At 32.4% G+C, this 20029-nt stretch overlaps 4 protein-coding genes and 1 long non-coding RNA gene across 13 annotated transcripts in view; 1 reads left to right on the top strand and 4 right to left on the bottom strand.

Annotated features, from left to right (window-relative positions):
• Window positions 1-20029, bottom strand: part of LOC145972640 (protein son of sevenless-like) — a 57882-nt gene that overhangs the window by 10169 nt on the left and 27684 nt on the right. The window lies entirely within an intron of this gene.
• LOC145972646 (uncharacterized) lies at window positions 1056-3748 on the bottom strand. Its single transcript, XM_083101396.1, has 6 exons — window positions 3536-3748; window positions 3299-3387; window positions 2335-3197; window positions 1846-2084; window positions 1493-1768; window positions 1056-1411 (listed from the first exon to the last, which is right to left on the bottom strand). Exons 1-3 carry the CDS (start codon window positions 3630-3632, stop codon window positions 3009-3011), a joined length of 375 nt encoding a protein of 124 aa, XP_082957522.1. The 5' UTR covers window positions 3633-3748; the 3' UTR covers window positions 1056-1411; window positions 1493-1768; window positions 1846-2084; window positions 2335-3008.
• Window positions 3661-8582, bottom strand: LOC145972645 (uncharacterized). 2 transcript variants are annotated; one of them, XM_083101395.1, is made up of 6 exons: window positions 8104-8582; window positions 5290-5389; window positions 4891-5089; window positions 4547-4726; window positions 4058-4187; window positions 3661-3754 (listed from the first exon to the last, which is right to left on the bottom strand). In XM_083101395.1, exons 2-5 carry the CDS (start codon window positions 5379-5381, stop codon window positions 4059-4061), a joined length of 600 nt encoding a protein of 199 aa, XP_082957521.1. In that variant the 5' UTR covers window positions 5382-5389; window positions 8104-8582; the 3' UTR covers window positions 3661-3754; window position 4058. The 2 variants fall into 2 exon arrangements, with proteins under 2 accessions (XP_082957521.1, XP_082957520.1); XM_083101394.1 differs by having other exon boundaries at window positions 5290-5386; window positions 8104-8579.
• LOC145972644 (uncharacterized) lies at window positions 13173-18054 on the top strand. 2 transcript variants are annotated; one of them, XM_083101392.1, is made up of 7 exons: window positions 13173-13399; window positions 16117-16213; window positions 16414-16612; window positions 16778-16957; window positions 17317-17446; window positions 17580-17668; window positions 17772-18054. In XM_083101392.1, the coding sequence occupies exons 2-7, from the start codon at window positions 16122-16124 to the stop codon at window positions 17892-17894; spliced, it is 813 nt and encodes a 270-aa protein (XP_082957518.1). In that variant the 5' UTR covers window positions 13173-13399; window positions 16117-16121; the 3' UTR covers window positions 17895-18054. The 2 variants fall into 2 exon arrangements, with proteins under 2 accessions (XP_082957518.1, XP_082957519.1); XM_083101393.1 differs by having other exon boundaries at window positions 16114-16213.
• Window positions 17308-19042, bottom strand: LOC145972648 (uncharacterized). Of its 3 annotated transcripts, none has more exons than XR_014439242.1 (4): window positions 18727-19042; window positions 18106-18645; window positions 17943-18027; window positions 17308-17875 (listed from the first exon to the last, which is right to left on the bottom strand). It is a non-coding gene; the product is annotated as an uncharacterized LOC145972648 (long non-coding RNA). The 3 variants fall into 3 exon arrangements; XR_014439241.1 differs by having other exon boundaries at window positions 17308-17847; XR_014439240.1 differs by having other exon boundaries at window positions 17308-17847; window positions 18881-19042.

The following is a 20029-nucleotide window of genomic DNA, read 5'->3' as shown; positions in this document are numbered from 1 at the left end:
AGCACTTACTGAGAATCCTATTCCAATTTGATTGACATTAACAATTTTTTGAGAGTCGTGCACGTGTGCGCCGGTCATGGAAAAGAATAGAATCGTGAAGTCCCCTGGACGTAACAACAAGAATGATAATTAAAAGGAAAAAATAAATACAAAGAAAAAAATACGAAGTTATTATACAAGACAAAATTATATATATATATATATATATATATATATATATATGTTGAAAAAATGGAGGAATAAAAAAATGGAGCACAAGCAGGCCACCAAAAAAGACGTGTTCTTCGAAAATTATCAAAAAAAATGTGAAGAAAAATTGATTAATTGATGGCTTCTCGCGCCGAATTGCAATGGTAATCATATTCTGTAAATTTTTATAATGGATTCTGTAAATTTTTTTATCAACCGGATATAAAAAGCGAAAAATTCTTATATTTAAGGCGTAATTTTTGTGACAAGTAAGTAAATTCGCGTACGACAGTTATTAAGACGAAGATGGTTTATTGACATATTTTTAAACGAACGGAGCAAGTCTATTAAATATCAAGATGAAACGAAAAGAGAGACCTTGCCATCGAGATTAGAGATTTTATATTTGTAGACAGTTTATCTGGCTAATTTTCTACGAAAAGATGTCAGGTATTGCATTAAATTTAAGATTTCGTGTGAGAGATAAATTTGCTCGATGACACAATCCCACTATGTTTGAGCATGCGCAGATGGTACAATTCATTAATATCAATAGCGTTGTATACATCAAATTTAATGATAATAGAACAAGATCAATAAGAGATTCGCTGTTACTACTAATGTAAGTTGGCGTGTTAATTATCTACGCAAGAAGGGTAAATAATATAATATTACGAATACAACGACAAATATGTCCACATTATTGTGTTTCATATGTTTATTTTAATCCCCCAAACATACATATAATAAAGCCAATCGTAACTGTGTAATATTATGTAAACAAAGCTTAATAGCGTATAATTTAGAGAGAAAAGAATTAGGTAATCGATAAATTGAAAGTATAGTCAGACGTTTTTTCTTAAGAAAAAAGATTATGCTGATGATTACGTACTGACATACAAGATTAGAAAATTTTGCAGATACAAAACGATAATCATCGGATATATTATCAAAGCGATTGCAAACTGGCTAACGGTAGAATGCATCATCTATACTCTTGCATTAATCCGGAAGATTCTCAAAGTTATATGACTGTACTAATAAGAATATTCGATAATTCGACCTTGTCTTCTATATCGTCGAGTTTATCTTTGATCATATCTATCTCGGATTTTACCCATCTCGGATGAAATTTTATCTATATCGGATGAAAGTTTAATCAATATATTCCCGGGTGTCGAACATCTATATATAAAATTTCTCCTCTTGGTCCTGTAGCAGCCTAAATATATAAAAAAAATACATATATGTACAGTACATAATAATATTTTTTGTTACAATTTAAGTAGTTATATAAAATTACCAAAATATTTAAAGAAAATGAGCCTTTTCTACTGAGGAAAATTTCTCCAATTTTTTTGTCAGGATTGATAATTTTGATCAGAGTTCCGTCAATGCAAGCAGCAACATTTGGGAATTTAGCTATTTCATAAAATTTTCTGATATTCTTTTGTCGATCCTTTAGAGTTTTAGGAAATTGTACATATTCATGAAGTTTTTCTGCAAATGCTATCGACACTGCTGCAATACATCTGCATACAGTTGGTTGCGAGAAACCTCTTAAGTCACCTGTAACAGCCTGATATTTATAATTTCATTAAACATCATTTTAATTACAATTTAATTAGTGCTTATTTTAGTAATTATTTTATTAACTTGATAGTTGCCAGTGGCATAAAATCGAAGAGCCATAAGAAGTTGCAACACAGGTGGTACTGGTAAACCTCTGTTACTAGTCTTTGCTAAGTTGTCTTCAATAATTGGCAATATATAATACATAATTGTTTCTTTAGTAAATTTGAAACGTTTTTTGAAAGCTTCTTCATAGAAAAATTCAAAAGGATTTGAGTGATCTCGGATGTAACGTTTAGGTATTTTTATATGTGCAGCTTCTGCTATATTCATAAATTCCAAAAAGTCATCTAAATCTTCCATATTAATCTAATATGAAAATAAAAAATTTAGTAATTAAAGTTCTTATTAAATAATTTTCGTATGCAGTCATTATTGTTACTACAATTGTTAAATTTGTTTTTAATTATCTTTAAAAATATATTTATATATGCATATAATATGCATAAAATTTTTGATTAAGAACTAGTTTTAATCAAAATAATAAATTTAAAAAGAATAATTTGCAATTACTTTTTCAATATTGAAAGATTAATATTATTATAGTTCGTAAATTATATGTAATATAAAATATAAATTTATACCAATCGGCAGTCAAAATAATTAAAAGTTATTTATCACAAATTACACTTTTAAAGCTTTTTGATTTTTTTCACTATTATTTATTTCAGTCTCCTGTCTCCTGTCTCTCGTTTAGTCATGAAGAACCAAATTGGATGATTAGCTACTAGCACTGAAATTTTATGTCGAAGATTCGAAACCTGAAAGCTAAAATTTGAGATTGGAAACGAGATCTAAGATTTGAGAAACGACTATGAATTCGGGCCTGGCTGCCTATCTTGCAACACGGAGAGCCGCACGAGCGGAGAGCAGATCGACAGATATTACGAGAAATACAAGAACCATTCGATTTAACCGATGTTGGATTCAAGGAATTATATCATTTAACTCCAGAATTGACATTTGATCTCATTGATGTACTTGCACCTCATTTGATGCATACAAGGATTACTGGGCTGTCTGTAGAGAAACAGGTAATGTCCTTCTTAATATTAACATTAAGTCATGTTCATGTAATTGGATTGTTTATTTCTAATATATGTATCATATAGGTATTGTCTACAATAAGTGATGCCCATGATTCCGGAAGCTAGACAGTTAGCAAGAGAGTAATTTCGGAGTGCTCATCAATGATTGGTAATAAATTTCCCCAATACTTGTATTACTTTCTCCATTAATCGTATTCTATCCGCATCGTTTACAGCCTGTACTTCTGCATTATTCGCCAATTTTGTAACAGCCTTGGCCACTTCTGTCATGGCATAGGAATTCATTGTAGCTACTTCTGCATGAGCTTTCGAGGCCTCAGCAAGTATCTGCAATATTTGAGAAGGTTACAATATAGTCATGTTGTAAATCTTACAATTAGTAAAATTATACCGACTCCAATTCTAGGTTTCCCAGATTTTTCTCTTACCATCATAGCATCACCTTGCTTTTGAGCAATATATTCAGACTGCTCTCTCGATGAATGAAGCTGCTCAGCTGATCTTCTTTCACAATTTGCTACAATTTTGTAAAAAAATATTATTATAAACATAAATAATAAAAGTACTATAAAAAAACATTTTATAATGTCATTGTACGAAAATTTGAAAAAATTCTGTTTTCAATTTTCGTACAATAACATTATAGAATATTATGCCCTTATTACATTTTCTTGAAAAGACCGATGAACTGATGTTGCGATTAGTATTTGATACTTTCGATGGCTTCTCAGCAGAAAGTATACTTAAAATCTTTCTCTTCATCTGTCTATCATTGACATTATTAAAATTTTTTTGCGCGGGAATGTTGTTAGATGCATTTTCATCATTTACAACATTGTTAATCGTAGCGATGTCGATATCGATGTCAGTATCCAAGAAAGTAACTGTGAATAAAAAATACTGTGAATAAAAAATAACTGTGAATAAAAAATAACTGTGAATAAAAAATATATTAGAATTAATGTAAATAAGTAATGTCATTAATTATTTATTAAAACAATTCACTTTTTCTATGATATACATGTCCATCGAAATACCTAACTTACTTGTTGTTAAGTCTTCGAAAATTTCCTTAACTTGTATATAATCGATAATTACTTTTAAATAAAAAAAAATAATTTTATGAAAATTTTGTTCGATATATTCATTTTTATTTTAACATTAATTATAATAATAAAAATGTTTACTTCAATCTCCATTTGAAGTTTGCGGGTCGTCTTGCAAATTTTGTTGTAGAAGAGTGTTGCAAACATTTAGTATTCGTGGAGTGTCCGTCAATACTAACGAATTTCCACGAATTAGTTCATTTTGTAAAGACTATAAACATGAAAACAGGCATGTATTATGTATTAGACATTAGACAATTATACTTCATTGTATAGATAGATAGATAGATACATATTACAGTAGCTCATTATACAACATTCGTTATTGCCAAATTAAATGTTTAAATTGTTTTAATTAATTATAAATACTCTATATATAATAATTCTACAATGAACAATTATAAAACAAATATATATGTATATATATTTGCGTGTATAAATATATATACACACAAATATATATGTTTTGTAAATGTCCATTGTAAATTATTATATATGGAGTATTTATAATTAATTAAAACAATTAAAACAATCAGTTTGACAATAACAAATATACAATAATGTATATACCTCTTTCGAAATATTTTCAGCACAATCTTCAATAAATTCTGCGCCGACTATCCCAATAACCCACAATTCTATTTCGGATAATTCTGCAGATTGCTTAATTATTTTATTATTTCCCATCGCCTTAGCTTTTCTCAAATTACGTGCTTTCACTAAAGTGCGACTTTTCAGGTCTCTCCATACCTATTAGCACATAAAATTACTTTTTATTTTTTTTCCTGTTCGTAAAAAAATATATATTCAAATCCAAATTGAAGTTAATGCACAACTTTTAATATATATTATACACGCATATAACATGTACGTATATTATTCGCGCCAAGCATGTATATTATATGTATACGTACTACTCGCCATTGTTCTGCAGTTTTTGTCGGTCCTTCAATATTATTTAATTCTACAGCTAACTCTGTCGACTTTCTTTGTGTCATTTCTTTTCCATGTAACACATTAAATTTTCCTTCAGCAAGACCCTTGTTTAAGTAAAAGAAATCCAACATTTTCGTATATTGTAATAAAGTTGTCCGGGAACTTCGTGCTTTCTTGCTATAAAAGTATAAAATAATTATTTTGTTTCTCTTGTGGAAAAATACTATTGGATTAGTGAAAAAACTATTGGAATGAATAGTGTACAATATTAGATTAGAATGGTTTTCCAATTATTTCTTTGTAAATCTAATAGTATTTTTTCATAAAGTATATGTCGTTTTCATTTTCTGTATAAAACATCTTGAATAAATACTTACATTGCATTTTGCGCCATGCTGTTTCTTTTTTTCAACATCTCTCTTGAAACAGAGTTCCGAGTGCGATTTTGGTTATGTTCTCTTGCGTTCATAAATTCTGCTGAAAGTTACTAGATTTTTACTAGCGAAAAACTGCAACGTTGTCAGATTTACCAAATCGTTATCGAATTTTGTAGATACGCTGATAACGAATCTTGCATCGACAGATATCGTTAAGGCTAAGTTACAAAATCACGCCGCGTTGACATCGTCGATCGCGCAAGCGATAAACATCGACAACTAGCGATAGCGACAATCATCGTTAAGACGTTAAAGAATCCCGCTACAGCAGAGATTTAACAAAGGTGGGGCAAAATTATAATACTACGGAAAAAGAATTATTAGCAATTGGGTCGTTAAACACTTTAGACCATATGTATATGGAACGAAATTTAAAATTGTAACTGACTACAAACCTCTATAATATGGTTATTTAACGTAAATGATTCCGGATCCGGAAGATTAATTCAATAGAGATTAAAATTAAAAGAATACAACTATAAAATAATACATAAAGCTGGACAGGTACGAACAAACGCGAATGCCGACGCATTAAGTCACAACGTGATACCAGGACCCTCAAGCGAAATAAATAACAAAGAAGTCCTAATAATAGAAGAAAAAAAAGAAGACGAAGAAGAAGAAAAAGAAGACAAAACAAGCAGCGAACATGCAAAAACATATACAGAGGAGGAGAGAAAACAAATACTTTCCGAATATTATGATGCACCTACAGGAGGGCATCAAGGAATTGAACGGACAATAAAACGAATCCGACTTCAACACAATTAGAAAGGTTTAACCAAAGACGTCGAACGATATATTGCAAAATGCGAATCTTGTTAAAAAAATAAATTATCGCGAAAAAATAAAGTATCATTAATAAGTACAGATACGCCTAGTAAACCGTTTGAAAAATGCGCGTTAGATATTATCGGACCGCTAACGATTACCACTATATATATATAACGGAAATAAATATTTACTAACTTTCCAAGATAATTTAACTTAGCATTAGCAATTAAATTTAGCAAAGCAATACCGATATCGAATCAGGAAGCAAATACAGTTAGTAAAAAGTTTGCCACAAAAATAATACTCGAACACGGAATACCGGAAAAAATTCTAACTGATCAAGGAACTAATTTTCTGAGCGAGATCTTTAAAAATACTGCAAATTATTAAAAATAAATAAAATACAAACAACCGCACAGTGAACGAAATCCGGAAAAAGTGTCCAGAAATCGATAACTCATTCAATTATGAAAGAAATCGTTTGAAACTTGGTATCTACAGATTATTTGATGATCGGTGATTTTGAATCTGAATATAGACACACACACACACACACACAAATATATTTTTTTATGTAAATGCAATATGATGTTTATGTTTTTGGAGTCACTGAAGTTTTTATATTTTTCTTATTTTGTTTTTGTTAATTAATTTATATAGTTTTTAAATGTATAAAAGCATTAATTTAGCAAAAAAAGTCATTTTTATTATTTTTTTTATTTTTTATTATTTTTTTTTTATTATTTATATGGAGCAACATAAAGAACAAAAATAAATGGTTAGAACTAATTGAACTAATCGAACAAGAAAAATTATAAAACTAATTGAAGAAGTAAAATTATCTACAGATCTATTAAACTTTCATCACTGTCTAATTCTATTGAGCAATTATTTTCGTTTATTTCCATATTTTGAATGTTATAATGTTGGTCATCCACTAACAAATTGTTTGCTTCCATTGTTAAATCTTGTACTTTTTTATTTTTCGAAACTCTTAATTTACTAATTACTAGGTCGGATGATATTAAAAGATAATGCATAATATCTTCGTTATTAGCTTTGCGTGAACATTTCCTACTGTTATGGGTTCCCGCAGCTTTGAATATTTCATTTCCAGCCTCTTGTGCCTCTTCAGAAAGCCATCCGACAGGAAAAATCATTTTTTTCATAATTGCGCCACCATGAATTAATATTTTATGTACGGAGGGAGGCATGTTATACCAAGAATACAAATGAACAAATAGTTCTACGGTTTCATCAAGCATATCTTTAAAATTTATCACAGTCAATTTTAGAACCACTTGCCATCACATGTAAAATATTGGCAAACCTTTCTATTAATTTCTTATCGACTTCAATTATATTTGAAACAGGATGAGCAAAAAATGGCCTAGCTGTATTGCCATCATTTGTCATTCCATAACCTTGTTTGACAATATCAACCATTATGATCAGTTGCGATTTCAAATCATCTTGAACTTGTTTTTTTTTACTCTGCTTAAAAATTTTATTTTTCCCCCCAGCAAAACTCTCCTTAAAATCGATATTATACGAAATATGTAAAATGCACTCCATGAAACGAATCCAGCAGTGCAGAGTAGACAAACCAAATTTATTTGTCTTCATCCCAGGTAGCACACGGTCGTTTTATATATGTTTCTTAAACGTATCCAATATTTTTTAACCGTAAAGCATTAATAAGAAACGTTCCTAGAAACGCTTTTAAAACCATAGTTAAGGAAATGTATTTTTCACGTTTTCACGCAATGACGTTCGCTGTCGTCAGGAATGAAAAGACGAGCCGGGATGTAACGTCGTAAACATCGGATAATTATAATCCCCTTATAAAGCGATCCTAACAGCGATGCTGGGAAAGAGTCCAATTGAGGAGCAGCCGCAGAGCAGAGCCCCGTAATTGACAGTATGACAGCACATGAACAGTAGGCTAATGAAACGTCAGTATGCGCACACAATACCAACCTGGTTAGAAACCGATGCTCGTTATATCTCTGTTGCTAAGAACAGACTGACTCCACGTGAGTGGGTGGTGACGAATGTTGCGGGCGCTGCATCGGACAGATCGTTGCCTTTTGCCATGACTACGAGGGCAGTCTGGAAGAAACAAAAGATGTTTCCCCTTCCTTCATCTCCTTTGTCCGGTGCGCGTTGCCTCATGTCGCTTGGATATGAAAAGCACTTGCATATGAAAAGCATACGGACATTGTTTCGTCCACGTGATTCTTTCATCCCGAGAAGTAGTTTCATTCGCTCGATGGAATGCCTGTGCTCTCGCGGTTTGGCTCTACGATGTGGCTTCGTACAATTATAGCTTCGCTAAAACTCAGAATCCACGATGATATTAATGGTATATAACAGCATATTTTACCGCCAATATCGGAATTGCTAGATTCTGGTCCGATAGCGATGGAAATAGACTAACGTGGTAACCATCGTATAATCAACGATAATGAAGAAAATTCTCATCATCAAATGTCTTACCGAGGTATCTATAAATGCATAAATGTAAAATAAATTATCGGTGGATAACAACGGTACGTTAACATAAACTAATCCAACTTTGTTCGCCTCGGTTCTCCCGAGTTCGTCTCGCACGAGTATAACGGAATTATACAATGTGGGTCGGTATCGTGTGCGCGGATTCCGCGCGCGTCGCGACTCATCGTTTTTAAGCTTATCATTTCGTGACGTTGATGTTCTGACTCTCGGCGTTTTCGCGCTCAAGTCCCATCGGTATGCGGATCGTTATCCTGCGCATCCGCGGTCGGGATATACTCCGTTGTATAAAATCCGCGTACGACGGTACTCGCCGGTTGTCGCGAACCGTCGAGTCGATCCTTTCGCCGACTCGCTCGTGGACGCGTCCGCTATATCCTATTGTGTAGTCCTCTACAAGCTACGTGGATTTTTCTATACCTAATTATTTCCTATCTACATATTTACACAGTGTTCTTTGCTTTTGTTCACAGGTGCTGCTCGGCGCTGGTCGACGGTCTCGGATCCGTCTCCTCCTTCGTCGGGTTCGCGTGGGCGGACAGTGGATCCTCGGCAGCGTCTGGGGCCGTCGGTCGCAATTGCAGGTGGCACGTGCGACGAGAACTGCACATACATGCACACGCAAACTCCCACTATTTATCACACACTTTTCTCTTATTCTCTTTCTCTCGCCTTCTTCCTTTCGAATTCGAATATAACGCGTTAAATGTTATCAGATAAATTAATAGCTGCAGTTATATAAATATCGTTCACATTTATGGTTATTTCTCTAGAATTATAACGTTATTTTACTTAACATTTGGTATTTCATATTTTTTACACATAAGAAATTCTATAAATATTTCAATATTAACAAATTTTATTCAAATAAATTTGGAACTCGATGAAGCAAAATCTTGCAGAAATGAATCGCAATATTTTTATCGAAGAAAACGATCTTTCGTTCTTTATTCTTTATAAAATATATTACTTATTAATTATTCTTTATTAAATTAGTTTTCGCATTAAAATTCCGCAAGATAAGATTTGAATAAAACTTATACCGAGCAATACCGAGACACAACTAAGAGTTACAAAATTCCTTCTAAATTTAGCTTGACGTCAAAGTTTAAAGCACTCGAAACTCGTTGATTGATAGCGCAACTTGAAAAGATGTGGGATCTTGGCAGTTTCGTCAACGTAAAATTCAATCTTGGCTTGTGATTCCGTCGTTCTTTCCGACGACGTTGTAACTCCGGCGAGGATTACAGTGAGACCAACTCGTTGCCTTTGACGCGACCAACCTTCCCAGAAACTTCCGGTACGCCTCCCAGCATCGAGCGATCGTTCCCTTAATGGTATCAGCTTTTCGGAGAGTGTCAAGCAAAACGTGCTCGTTAGATTCCGCAAGATTGTATATCTTATCACATAAATCTGAATACTTGAATGAATATCGTTCTACCGTTGGATAAAGCGAATTTGTCGCGACACGCAATTATCGAGATCTTGCCTTTATATCTCTAAAACGATCTAGGTAAATGACATTGAAAATGTAATAATTTGCAGGGAAAATTGTAACAATTATTCACACAGTGATCACGTAACAGAAAGCGTAAATATTTCTACACCTATGATTAGTAAATAAAAATCGTGCTCGAACTTTTAATAAGAGACATATAGGCTTTTTATATTAAAAATTGCTCGTCGGAAGTTTGCGATCCGTAGAGACCAAACGCATATAGTGTATTTCAAGATGTCCATCTTGAGCGCGCCGGCCATGAGAACGCTGAATATTCTTCGGATCACCTAATTAACGAGCTCCGAGCTCCGAGATCCTCGTGGCGGTCTCGGTTGCTAATCGCTCGAGATGACGAGCGATAAATAATGGACCATGGTGGAGTTATGCACGGTTGCTTAATTAGTATGCAAGCGCCGCTCTTCCGAGTCTCCAAGTCCTCTTTGTCTCGCAAGGATGTATGGGAGAAAATTAAAAATTTAGATTCAATCTCTGGATAATAGAACGAATTGGTCATCTCTTGACGAAATAGATGTCGATTTAGGACAGAATAAAAATTTAAATTCCTAAGATTTTTAGTTTTTAGAGAAAAAAAGAATCTTGAGAAATATCACAAATAAAATATAGTAAAATATACTGTTTTCTTTAAATAAATTATTGTTCGAAGATTTTCTTAAATTTTTCAATGAGATTTAATAAAGATAAAGATACATAGAAAACATTTATTTAAAATGCAATATAGTTGAATTTATTAATTGAAAAATAATAATTTAAAAAAAATTCTCTTAATTGAAATAATATTTAAGTTTTTAAACACATTTATACATTCTATTTTCTATATTTTTTCAAATATTATTTTAACTATTATTTAATGAGGGAAATAATTAGAGAATCAAAGGAAACAGATATGTTTATTTCACACACAGATACATATATAAAATAATCATTAATTATTAAAAGTCTAATTTATAAAAATTAGCTAACACGATTTAATAGAATATGAATAGAAATTGATCTAATAAATATAAGTTAAAGAAAGAAATATCTTCTAAAAAAACTTACAAAAGTAAGAAAAAAATACGCCAAACATTGTACATAAAAAATATTCCACCTTGTATGCAACAAAACGTTTCATCAAAAAATATTTCTACAAATAATTTACAAAAATTTTTCCTTAAAAAATAATTTTTTTAAAAAAAACGCAAAAAATAATTTTTCTAAAAAAATAAGACATAAAATAAGACATCAAAACTAAATATAAAATCAATAATTACAACTATCCAAGTACAAGAAACAATTTGTGAGCAATTTGTAAATTTGAAATAATATTTGCCATAAAATCAATCTCATATCGTAGAAATTATATACATAGGTTTACCCTAAGAAATTAAAACATTTTATTTTTATTCAAAGAAACTTAATTTCTAAAATATTTAGAATCGTCACTGAATAAGAATTATAATTCCTAAAACATTTTTTATATAATGTATACAAATAAAGAAAAAAAGTTTTACGCAAGTTTTAAATCGCACAGTTTTCAAATTGAAATAAGTTATCAAAACTGAATATGCCCGACTCGTAATCAAACACAGACTAAACATTTAATTACATAATGTTTAATATTTTACATTTTATTGGCGATATATTTCTTTGTAATGTAAACGGTACGCCAAAATGCGCGCCGTTAGGATCCGCGGCGAGAAAGAATCGATTTTTAATAGTTTAAAACGAGCAACAAATTCAGTCTCTTTTATATTTCGATAGCATTGTCTACAGATTATTTTAATACCAAAAACATACGAGTAACAAATTCTTTTAGTTACTTTTCCCTGTATAAATGAATAGCATCACTTAGCGATACTTATAGTATAATGGTTTTAATTAAATAATATAATGTTTTCAAAATGTTTTCACATGATTTTGAAGCAACAAATTCTAATTAATTTTTTAATAGGAGCATTTTATATATTTTTTCATTATGAGGGGGGTTAGTTTAATGTCAAGCTGCTCCGCTCCCACTTCAAACGTAATTTTATACTAAACGGTTTGAGCAAAACAAAATTCGGACTACGGCAATTAGCACATAATTAGCACTAAATTAATAGATGCGATTTTATTTGGCGTTGGTGGGGGGTGGGGTAGCTTAATATGGGTGGCGCAATCAACTCTATCCGCGCGTAAGTGCGCACATTTTCATGCAGCTCTCCCCCGTCGCTTTATTGGGCGCAATAATAGAAACTTTGTCGTCGATTCTATTTTTTCTCCCTAGGGAACCGGACCGCCTCCACCGTTCCCGGTACTATCACTATGCGAGACCGCGGTGGATTACCGTGTTCTCTCGATACAATAATAGTTAATATTTATTAACGCTAAATCAAATGCGTTAGCGCCATGCACGGCTATACTCGGCGTAAAACCAATATATATGATAATAATAATAATAATTCCGGAAATCTCACTGCTTTGCGCGATCGATCATTCTTCAAATTCCATTGCAGTGATTTCGGAAAAAGAATGTTTGTTGCGAAACGAATCATTCAACGTTTGGTAAGTTTGACGGTTTTTAAATTCAAAGAAAAAGAAACATTTGATTACTCGAAAAATATAATTGACGAGATTATTTTTTGTTATTCACGTACAAAGCGTTTCATCTCTCTAAAATTATTAGTACGCGATTAATATTTAGGATCAAGAAATGATTTGTGGAAACTAAATGGAGGTGGCAGGGAAGGGAGACATGCGTCAGCATCAATAATTGATGATGGCTTGCACAATAATGAGAATTTTCTTCATTATACGATGGTTACCACGTTAGTCTATTTCCATCGCTATCGGACCAGAATCTAGCAATTCCGATATTGACGGTAAAATATGCTGTTATATACCATTAATATCATCGTGGATTCTGAGTTTTAGCGAAGCTATAATTGTACGAAGCCACATCGTAGCAAACCGCGAGAGCACAGGCATTCCGTCGAGCGAATGAAACTACTTCTCGGGATGAAAGAATCACGTGGACGAAACAATGTCCGTATGCTTTTCATATGCAAGTGCTTTTCATATCCAAGCGACATGAGGCAACGCGCACCGGACAAAGGAGATGAAGGAAGGGGAAACATCTTTTGTTTCTTCCAGACTGCCCTCGTAGTCATGGCAAAAGGCAACGATCTGTCCGATGCAGCGCCCGCAACATTCGTCACCACCCACTCACGTGGAGTCAGTCTGTTCTTAGCAACAGAGATATAACGAGCATCGGTTTCTAACCAGGTTGGTATTGTGTGCGCATACTGACGTTTCATTAGCCTACTGTTCATGTGCTGTCATACTGTCAATTACGGGACTCTGCTCTGCGGCTGCTCCTCAATTGGACTCTTTCCCAGCATCGCTGTTAGGATCGCTTTATAAGGGGATTATAATTATCCGATGTTTACGACGTTACATCCCGGCTCGTCTTTCCATTTCTGACGATAGCGAACGTCATTGCGTGAAAACGTGAAAAATACATTTCCTTAACTATGGTTTTAAAAGCGTTTCTAGGAACGTTTCTTATTAATGCTTTACGGTTAAAAAATATTGGATACGTTTAAGAAACATATATAAAACGACCGTGTGCTACCTGGGATGAAGACAAATAAATTTGGTTTGTCTACTCTGCACTGCTGGATTCGTTTCATGGAGTGCATTTTACATATTTCGTATAATATCGATTTTAAGGAGAGTTTTGCTGGGGGGAAAAATAAAATTTTTAAGCAGAGTAAAAAAAAACAAGTTCAAGATGATTTGAAATCGCAACTGATCATAATGGTTGATATTGTCAAACAAGGTTATGGAATGACAAATGATGGCAATACAGCTAGGCCATTTTTTGCTCATCCTGTTTCAAATATAATTGAAGTCGATAAGAAATTAATAGAAAGGTTTGCCAATATTTTACATGTGATGGCAAGTGGTTCTAAAATTGACTGTGATAAATTTGAAAGATATGCTTGATGAAGCCGTAGAACTATTTGTTCATTTGTATTCTTGGTATAACATGCCTCCCTCCGTACATAAAATATTAATTCATGGTGGCGCAATTATGAAAAAAATGATTTTTCCTGTGGGATGGCTTTCTGAAGAGGCACAAGAGGCTGGAAATGAAATATTCAAAGCTGCGGGAACCCATAACAGTAGGAAATGTTCACGCAAAGCTAATAACGAAGATATTATGCATTATCTTTTAATATCATCCGACCTAGTAATTAGTAAATTAAGAGTTTCGAAAAATAAAAAAGTACAAGATTTAACAATGGAAGCAAACAATTTGTTAGTGGATGACCAACATTATAACATTCAAAATATGGAAATAAACGAAAATAATTGCTCAATAGAATTAGACAGTGATGAAAGTTTAATAGATCTGTAGATAATTTTACTTCTTCAATTAGTTTTATAATTTTTCTTGTTCGATTAGTTCAATTAGTTCTAACCATTTATTTTTGTTCTTTATGTTGCTCCATATAAATAATAAAAAAAAATAATAAAAAATAAAAAAAAATAATAAAAATGACTTTTTTTGCTAAATTAATGCTTTTATACATTTAAAAACTATATAAATTAATTAACAAAAACAAAATAAGAAAAATATAAAAACTTCAGTGACTCCAAAAACATAAACATCATATTGCATTTACATAAAAAAATATATTTGTGTGTGTGTGTGTGTGTGTGACTATATTCAGATTCAAAATCACTGACTCAAATAATCTGTAGATACCAAGTTTCAAACGATTTCTTTCATAATTGAATGAGTTATCGATTTCTGGACACTTTTTCCGGATTTCGTTCACTGTGCGGTTGTTTGTATTTTATTTATTTTTAATAATTTGCAGTATTTTTAAAGATCTCGCTCAGAAAATTAGTTCCTTGATCAGTTAGAATTTTTTCCGGTATTCCATGTTCGAGTATTATTTTTGTGGCAAACTTTTTACTAACTGTATTTGCTTCCTGATTCGATATCGGTATTGCTTTGCTAAATTTAATTGCTAATGCTAAGTTAAATTATCTTGGAAAGTTAGTAAATATTTATTTCCGTTATATATATATAGTGGTAATCGTTAGCGGTCCGATAATATCTAACGCGCATTTTTCAAACGGTTTACTAGGCGTATCTGTACTTATTAATGATACTTTATTTTTTCGCGATAATTTATTTTTTTAACAAGATTCGCATTTTGCAATATATCGTTCGACGTCTTTGGTTAAACCTTTCTAATTGTGTTGAAGTCGGATTCGTTTTATTGTCCGTTCAATTCCTTGATGCCCTCCTGTAGGTGCATCATAATATTCGGAAAGTATTTGTTTTCTCTTCTCCTCTGTATATGTTTTTGCATGTTCGCTGCTTGTTTTGTCTTCTTTTTCTTCTTCTTCGTCTTCTTTTTTTTCTTCTATTATTAGGACTTCTTTGTTATTTATTTCGCTTGAGGGTCCTGGTATCACGTTGTGACTTAATGCGTCGGCATTCGCGTTTGTTCGTACCTGTCCAGCTTTATGTACTATTTTATAGTTGTATTCTTTTAATTTTAATCTCTATTGAATTAATCTTCCGGATCCGGAATCATTTACGTTAAATAATCATATTATAGAGGTTTGTAGTCAGTTACAATTTTAAATTTCGTTCCATATACATATGGTCTAAAGTGTTTAACGACCCAATTGCTAATAATTCTTTTTCCGTAGTATTATAATTTTGCCCCACCTTTGTTAAATCTCTGCTGTAGCGGGATTCTTTAACGTCTTAACGATGATTGTCGCTATCGCTAGTTGTCGATGTTTATCGCTTGCGCGATCGACGATGTCAACGCGGCGTGATTTTGTAACTTAGCCTTAACGATATCTGTCGATGCAAGATTCGTTATCAGCGTATCTACAAAATTCGATAACGATTTGGTAAATCTGACAACGTTGCAGTTTTTCGCTAGTAAAAATCTAGTAACTTTCAGCAGAATTTATGAACGCAAGAGAACATAACCAAAATCGCACTCGGAACTCTGTTTCAAGAGAGATGTTGAAAAAAAGAAACAACATGGCGCAAAATGCAATGTAAGTATTTATTCAAGATGTTTTATACAGAAAATGAAAACGACATATACCTTATGAAAAAATACTATTAGATTTACAAAGAAATAATTGGAAAACCATTCTAATCTAATATTGTACATTATTCATTCCAATAGTTTTTTCACTAATCCAATAGTATTTTTCCACAAGAAGAACCAAATAATTATTTTATACTTTTATAGCGAAAAAACAAGAAGTGCTCGTACAACTTTACTACAATATACAAAAATGTTGGATTTTTTTTACTTGAACAAGGGTCTGGCTGAAGGAAAATTTAATGTCTTACATGGAAAAAAAAAGACTCAAAAAAAGTGGGCAGAGCTAGCTTTAGAATTAAATAATATTGAAGGACCGACAAAAACTGCAGAACAATGGCGAGTAGTACGTATACATATTATATACATGCTTGGCGCGAATAATATACGTACATGTTATATGCGTGTATAATATATATTAAAAGTTGTGCATTTAATTTCAATTTGGATTTGAATATATATTTTTTTACGAACAGGAAAAAAAATAAAAAGTAATTTTATGTGCTAATAGGTTTGGAGAGATTTGAAAAGTCGCACTTTAGTGAAAGCACGTAACTTGAGAAAAGCTAAAGCGATGGGAAATAATAAAATAATTAAGCAATCTGCAGAATTATCCGAAATAGAATTGTGGGTTATTGGGATAGTCGGCGCAGAATTTATTGAAGATTGTGCTGAAAATATTTCGAAAGAGGTATATACATTATTGTATATTTGTTATTGTCAAACTGATTGTTTTAATTGTTTTAATTAATTATAAATACTCCATATATAATAATTTACAATGGACATTTACAAAACATATATATGTGTGTGTATATATATTTATACACGCAAATATATATACATATATATTTGTTTTATAATTGTTCATTGTAGAATTATTATATATGGAGTATTTATAATTAATTAAAACAATTTAAACATTTAATTTGGCAATAACGAATGTTGTATAATGAGCTACTATAATATGTATCTATCTATCTATCTATAGAATGAAGTATAATTGTCTAATGTCTAATACATAATACATGCCTGTTTTCATGTTTATAGTCTTTACAAAATGAACTAATTCGTGGAAATTCGTTAATATTGACGGACACTCCACGAGTACTAAATGCTTGCAACACTCTTCTACAACAAAATTTGCAAGACGACCCGCAAACTTCAAATGGAGATAGAAGTAAATATTTTTATTATGTACGAAAATTGAAGACAGAATTTTTTTAAATTTTCGTACAATGACATTATAAAACGTTTTTTTATAGTACTTTTATTATTTATGTTTATAATAATATTTTTTTACAAAATTGTAGCAAATTGTGTAAGAAGATCAGCTGAGCAGCTTTATTCATCGAGGGAGCAGTTTGAATATATTACTCAAAAGCAAGCTGATGCTATGATGGTAAGAGAAAAATCTGGAAAACCTAGAATTGGAGTCGGTATAATTTTACTAATTGTAAGACTTACAACATGACTATGTTGTAACCTTCTCAAATATTATGCAGATACTTGCTGAGGCCTCGAAAGCTTATGCAGAAGCAGCTACAATGAATTCCCATGCCATGACAGAAGTGAGCAAGGCTGTTAAAAAATTGGCGAATAATGCAGGCTGTAAACGATGCGTTTAGAATACGATTAATGGAGAAAGTAATACAAGTATTGGGGAAATTTATTACCAATCATTGACGAGCATTCCGAAATTGCTCTCTTGTTAACTGTCTAACTTCCGGAATCATGGGCATCACTTATTGTAGACAATACCTATGTGATACATATATTAGAAATAAACAATCCAATCACATGAACATGACTTAATGTTAATATTAAGAAGGACATTACTTGTTTCTCTACAGACAGCCCAGTAATCCTTGTATGCATCAAATGAGGTGCAAGTACATCAATGAGATCAAATGTCAATTCTGGAGTTAAATGATATAATTCCTTGAATCCAACATCGGTTAAATCGAATGGTTCTTCTATTTCTCGTAATATCTGTCAATCTGCTCTCCGCTCGTGCGGCTCTCCTTTTTCTTTCTCCGTTGTGGCACTAGGCAATATTATTTTTCGTCCATGCTGCCAGATATCTTCGTTATTTTCGAAATTAAATTTGTTCAACCAGCGTTTGAGTGGTCCAATTATATATGCACTTCAGTCTTGTGAAGGAAGGATAAAAGAGGATTTATGATCTTGACAATAGGATCTTTTAGGATTTCAAAAATGTCATAAGGGGGAGGCGCGCCCAGGGCTTTCCCGAGCGAGCTCGTCAGTTGCGTCCGGTGATTCCTCAACAGTGGACAGGACCACAATATGTGCTGAATATCTTGTCTGGGATAGTCACAAGGACAGTCCGGTCGTCTGACAATGCCACACCTATGAAGGCTGTAATTCGAATTATAATGGTTAGATCGGATTCTACAGACAGTTACTATTTCAATGCGAGTAAGATTAAGTCTATCGAACCAAGGACGCTTCGCGAAGGCCGGGTAAAGGCTAAAATACTGCGCGCCGCGAAGTTCTGATTGTGCACGCAAGTATCTCTCAACCGTAGTGTGATATTTTTCCCGAGCAATAGAGTAAAAGTCAGTGTGGGGAGGGAGATAATCAATCGTTTCACCGTTTTGAGCAGCCTCCCCCGCCAGGAAATCCGCCGTTTCATTACCAAGAATCCCCACATGGGAAGGAACCCAAACTAGGGTGATGTGCGGCTCTTCGTGTGGCAAGATAGGCATCAGCCATTCTGAAAATAATTTATTTATTCATGTCATTTAAGGGTCGGCTGAAGTGACGGGCAAACTCCGAATTGATATTGGAGACCTCACGCGGTGACAAAGCGAAACTGGTTTCAGGGTTACCAATCTGAGAAATAAATTCTCGTTCTCTATGTAGAGGTGTATGTCCGTATACGTACAAACACCATTGCATTGCTCGCGCGGACGCACCGCAGAGAAGAAAGAGAGAAAAGGATCAACAATCATGCTATCCTTGTTCCTCTAACATATCGTTTTACAGTCGAGATATGGCCTGAAAATGCTTTCTGGCCTTTCGTGGCAGAAAGCAGTAATGTAACAAGACTAACGGGCGCCCACTTTTTGTAAATTTTATATTTGCATATATACATATGTGTATATATATGTTTAAATTATAGTTAAAATTATATATGCGATTAGATATTATATGTTGATGAATAATAACAGTAGAATTATAGATAATAGGGTGAACAAATATATAATATGTAAGATACGGGTGTCTAGACTTCGCAATTCATTGCTTTCTCATATTATCGATACTTCGTACATCATGCTAATGGTATAAAGAGGTAGCGTGATGTCAATCTTTATTTGATATTATTTTTTAGCAACCGTAACCATAGTTTTATAAATCAATAATGATATTTTTTCAATTATATCGATATATAAACATATATACTGGTACATAAAAATATTAGTAATATAAAATCGCAAGTGAGTAACACGTATAATGGTGAGGTGCAAGATGTTCAGTCTATCATCCTATAGACTCAAGTTCGAATCCATGCACGTTAGCAGTTTTTTTGTGTAATGTTTCATTTAAAAAATATTACATTTTTTGTAAATTTAAGAATAATTTTTAAAACATCGAAAGTATTTTTACTTATATATATATATAAAACTTTTTATTTTTTGAATTATATTAAAATGTATCTTTTTAAGGTAATAAATTAATAGCAATTGTAAAAAAGAAAAATATTAATATTATAAATATTCTTTTTAAATTTATGGTTTTT

This window comes from Camponotus vicinus, unplaced genomic scaffold (genome assembly GCF_025532165.1).
Source record: "Camponotus vicinus isolate PSW18456_S1 unplaced genomic scaffold, iyCamVici1.0 SCAF_6, whole genome shotgun sequence".
In the NCBI taxonomy this organism is placed as follows: Eukaryota; Metazoa; Arthropoda; class Insecta; order Hymenoptera; family Formicidae; genus Camponotus; species Camponotus vicinus.
The sequence above is the reverse complement of the archived record's forward strand: the minus strand, read 5'-3'. Positions and strand labels throughout refer to the sequence as shown.

Excerpts from the sequence above, each read along its gene's own strand:
- LOC145972646 (XM_083101396.1), bottom strand. The coding sequence starts at position 3,632 with ATGAAGAGAAAGATTTTAAGTATACTTTCTGCTGAGAAGCCATCGAAA. Across the intron at positions 3,388-3,535 it reads ATCGGTCTTTTCAAGAAAAT|CAAATTGTGAAAGAAGATCA; the intron begins GTAATAAGGGCA and ends ACAAAATTGTAG. Across the intron at positions 3,198-3,298 it reads AGCAAGGTGATGCTATGATG|ATACTTGCTGAGGCCTCGAA; the intron begins GTAAGAGAAAAA and ends CAAATATTGCAG.
- LOC145972644 (XM_083101392.1), top strand. The coding sequence starts at position 16,122 with ATGAACGCAAGAGAACATAACCAAAATCGCACTCGGAACTCTGTTTCA. Across the intron at positions 16,613-16,777 it reads CTGCAGAACAATGGCGAGTA|GTTTGGAGAGATTTGAAAAG; the intron begins GTACGTATACAT and ends ATGTGCTAATAG. Across the intron at positions 17,669-17,771 it reads AGCAAGCTGATGCTATGATG|ATACTTGCTGAGGCCTCGAA; the intron begins GTAAGAGAAAAA and ends AATATTATGCAG.
- LOC145972645 (XM_083101395.1), bottom strand. The coding sequence starts at position 5,381 with ATGAACGCAAGAGAACATAACCAAAATCGCACTCGGAACTCTGTTTCA. Across the intron at positions 5,090-5,289 it reads AGCATGGCGCAAAATGCAAT|CAAGAAAGCACGAAGTTCCC; the intron begins GTAAGTATTTAT and ends ATACTTTTATAG. Across the intron at positions 4,188-4,546 it reads CTGAAAATATTTCGAAAGAG|TCTTTACAAAATGAACTAAT; the intron begins GTATATACATTA and ends TCATGTTTATAG.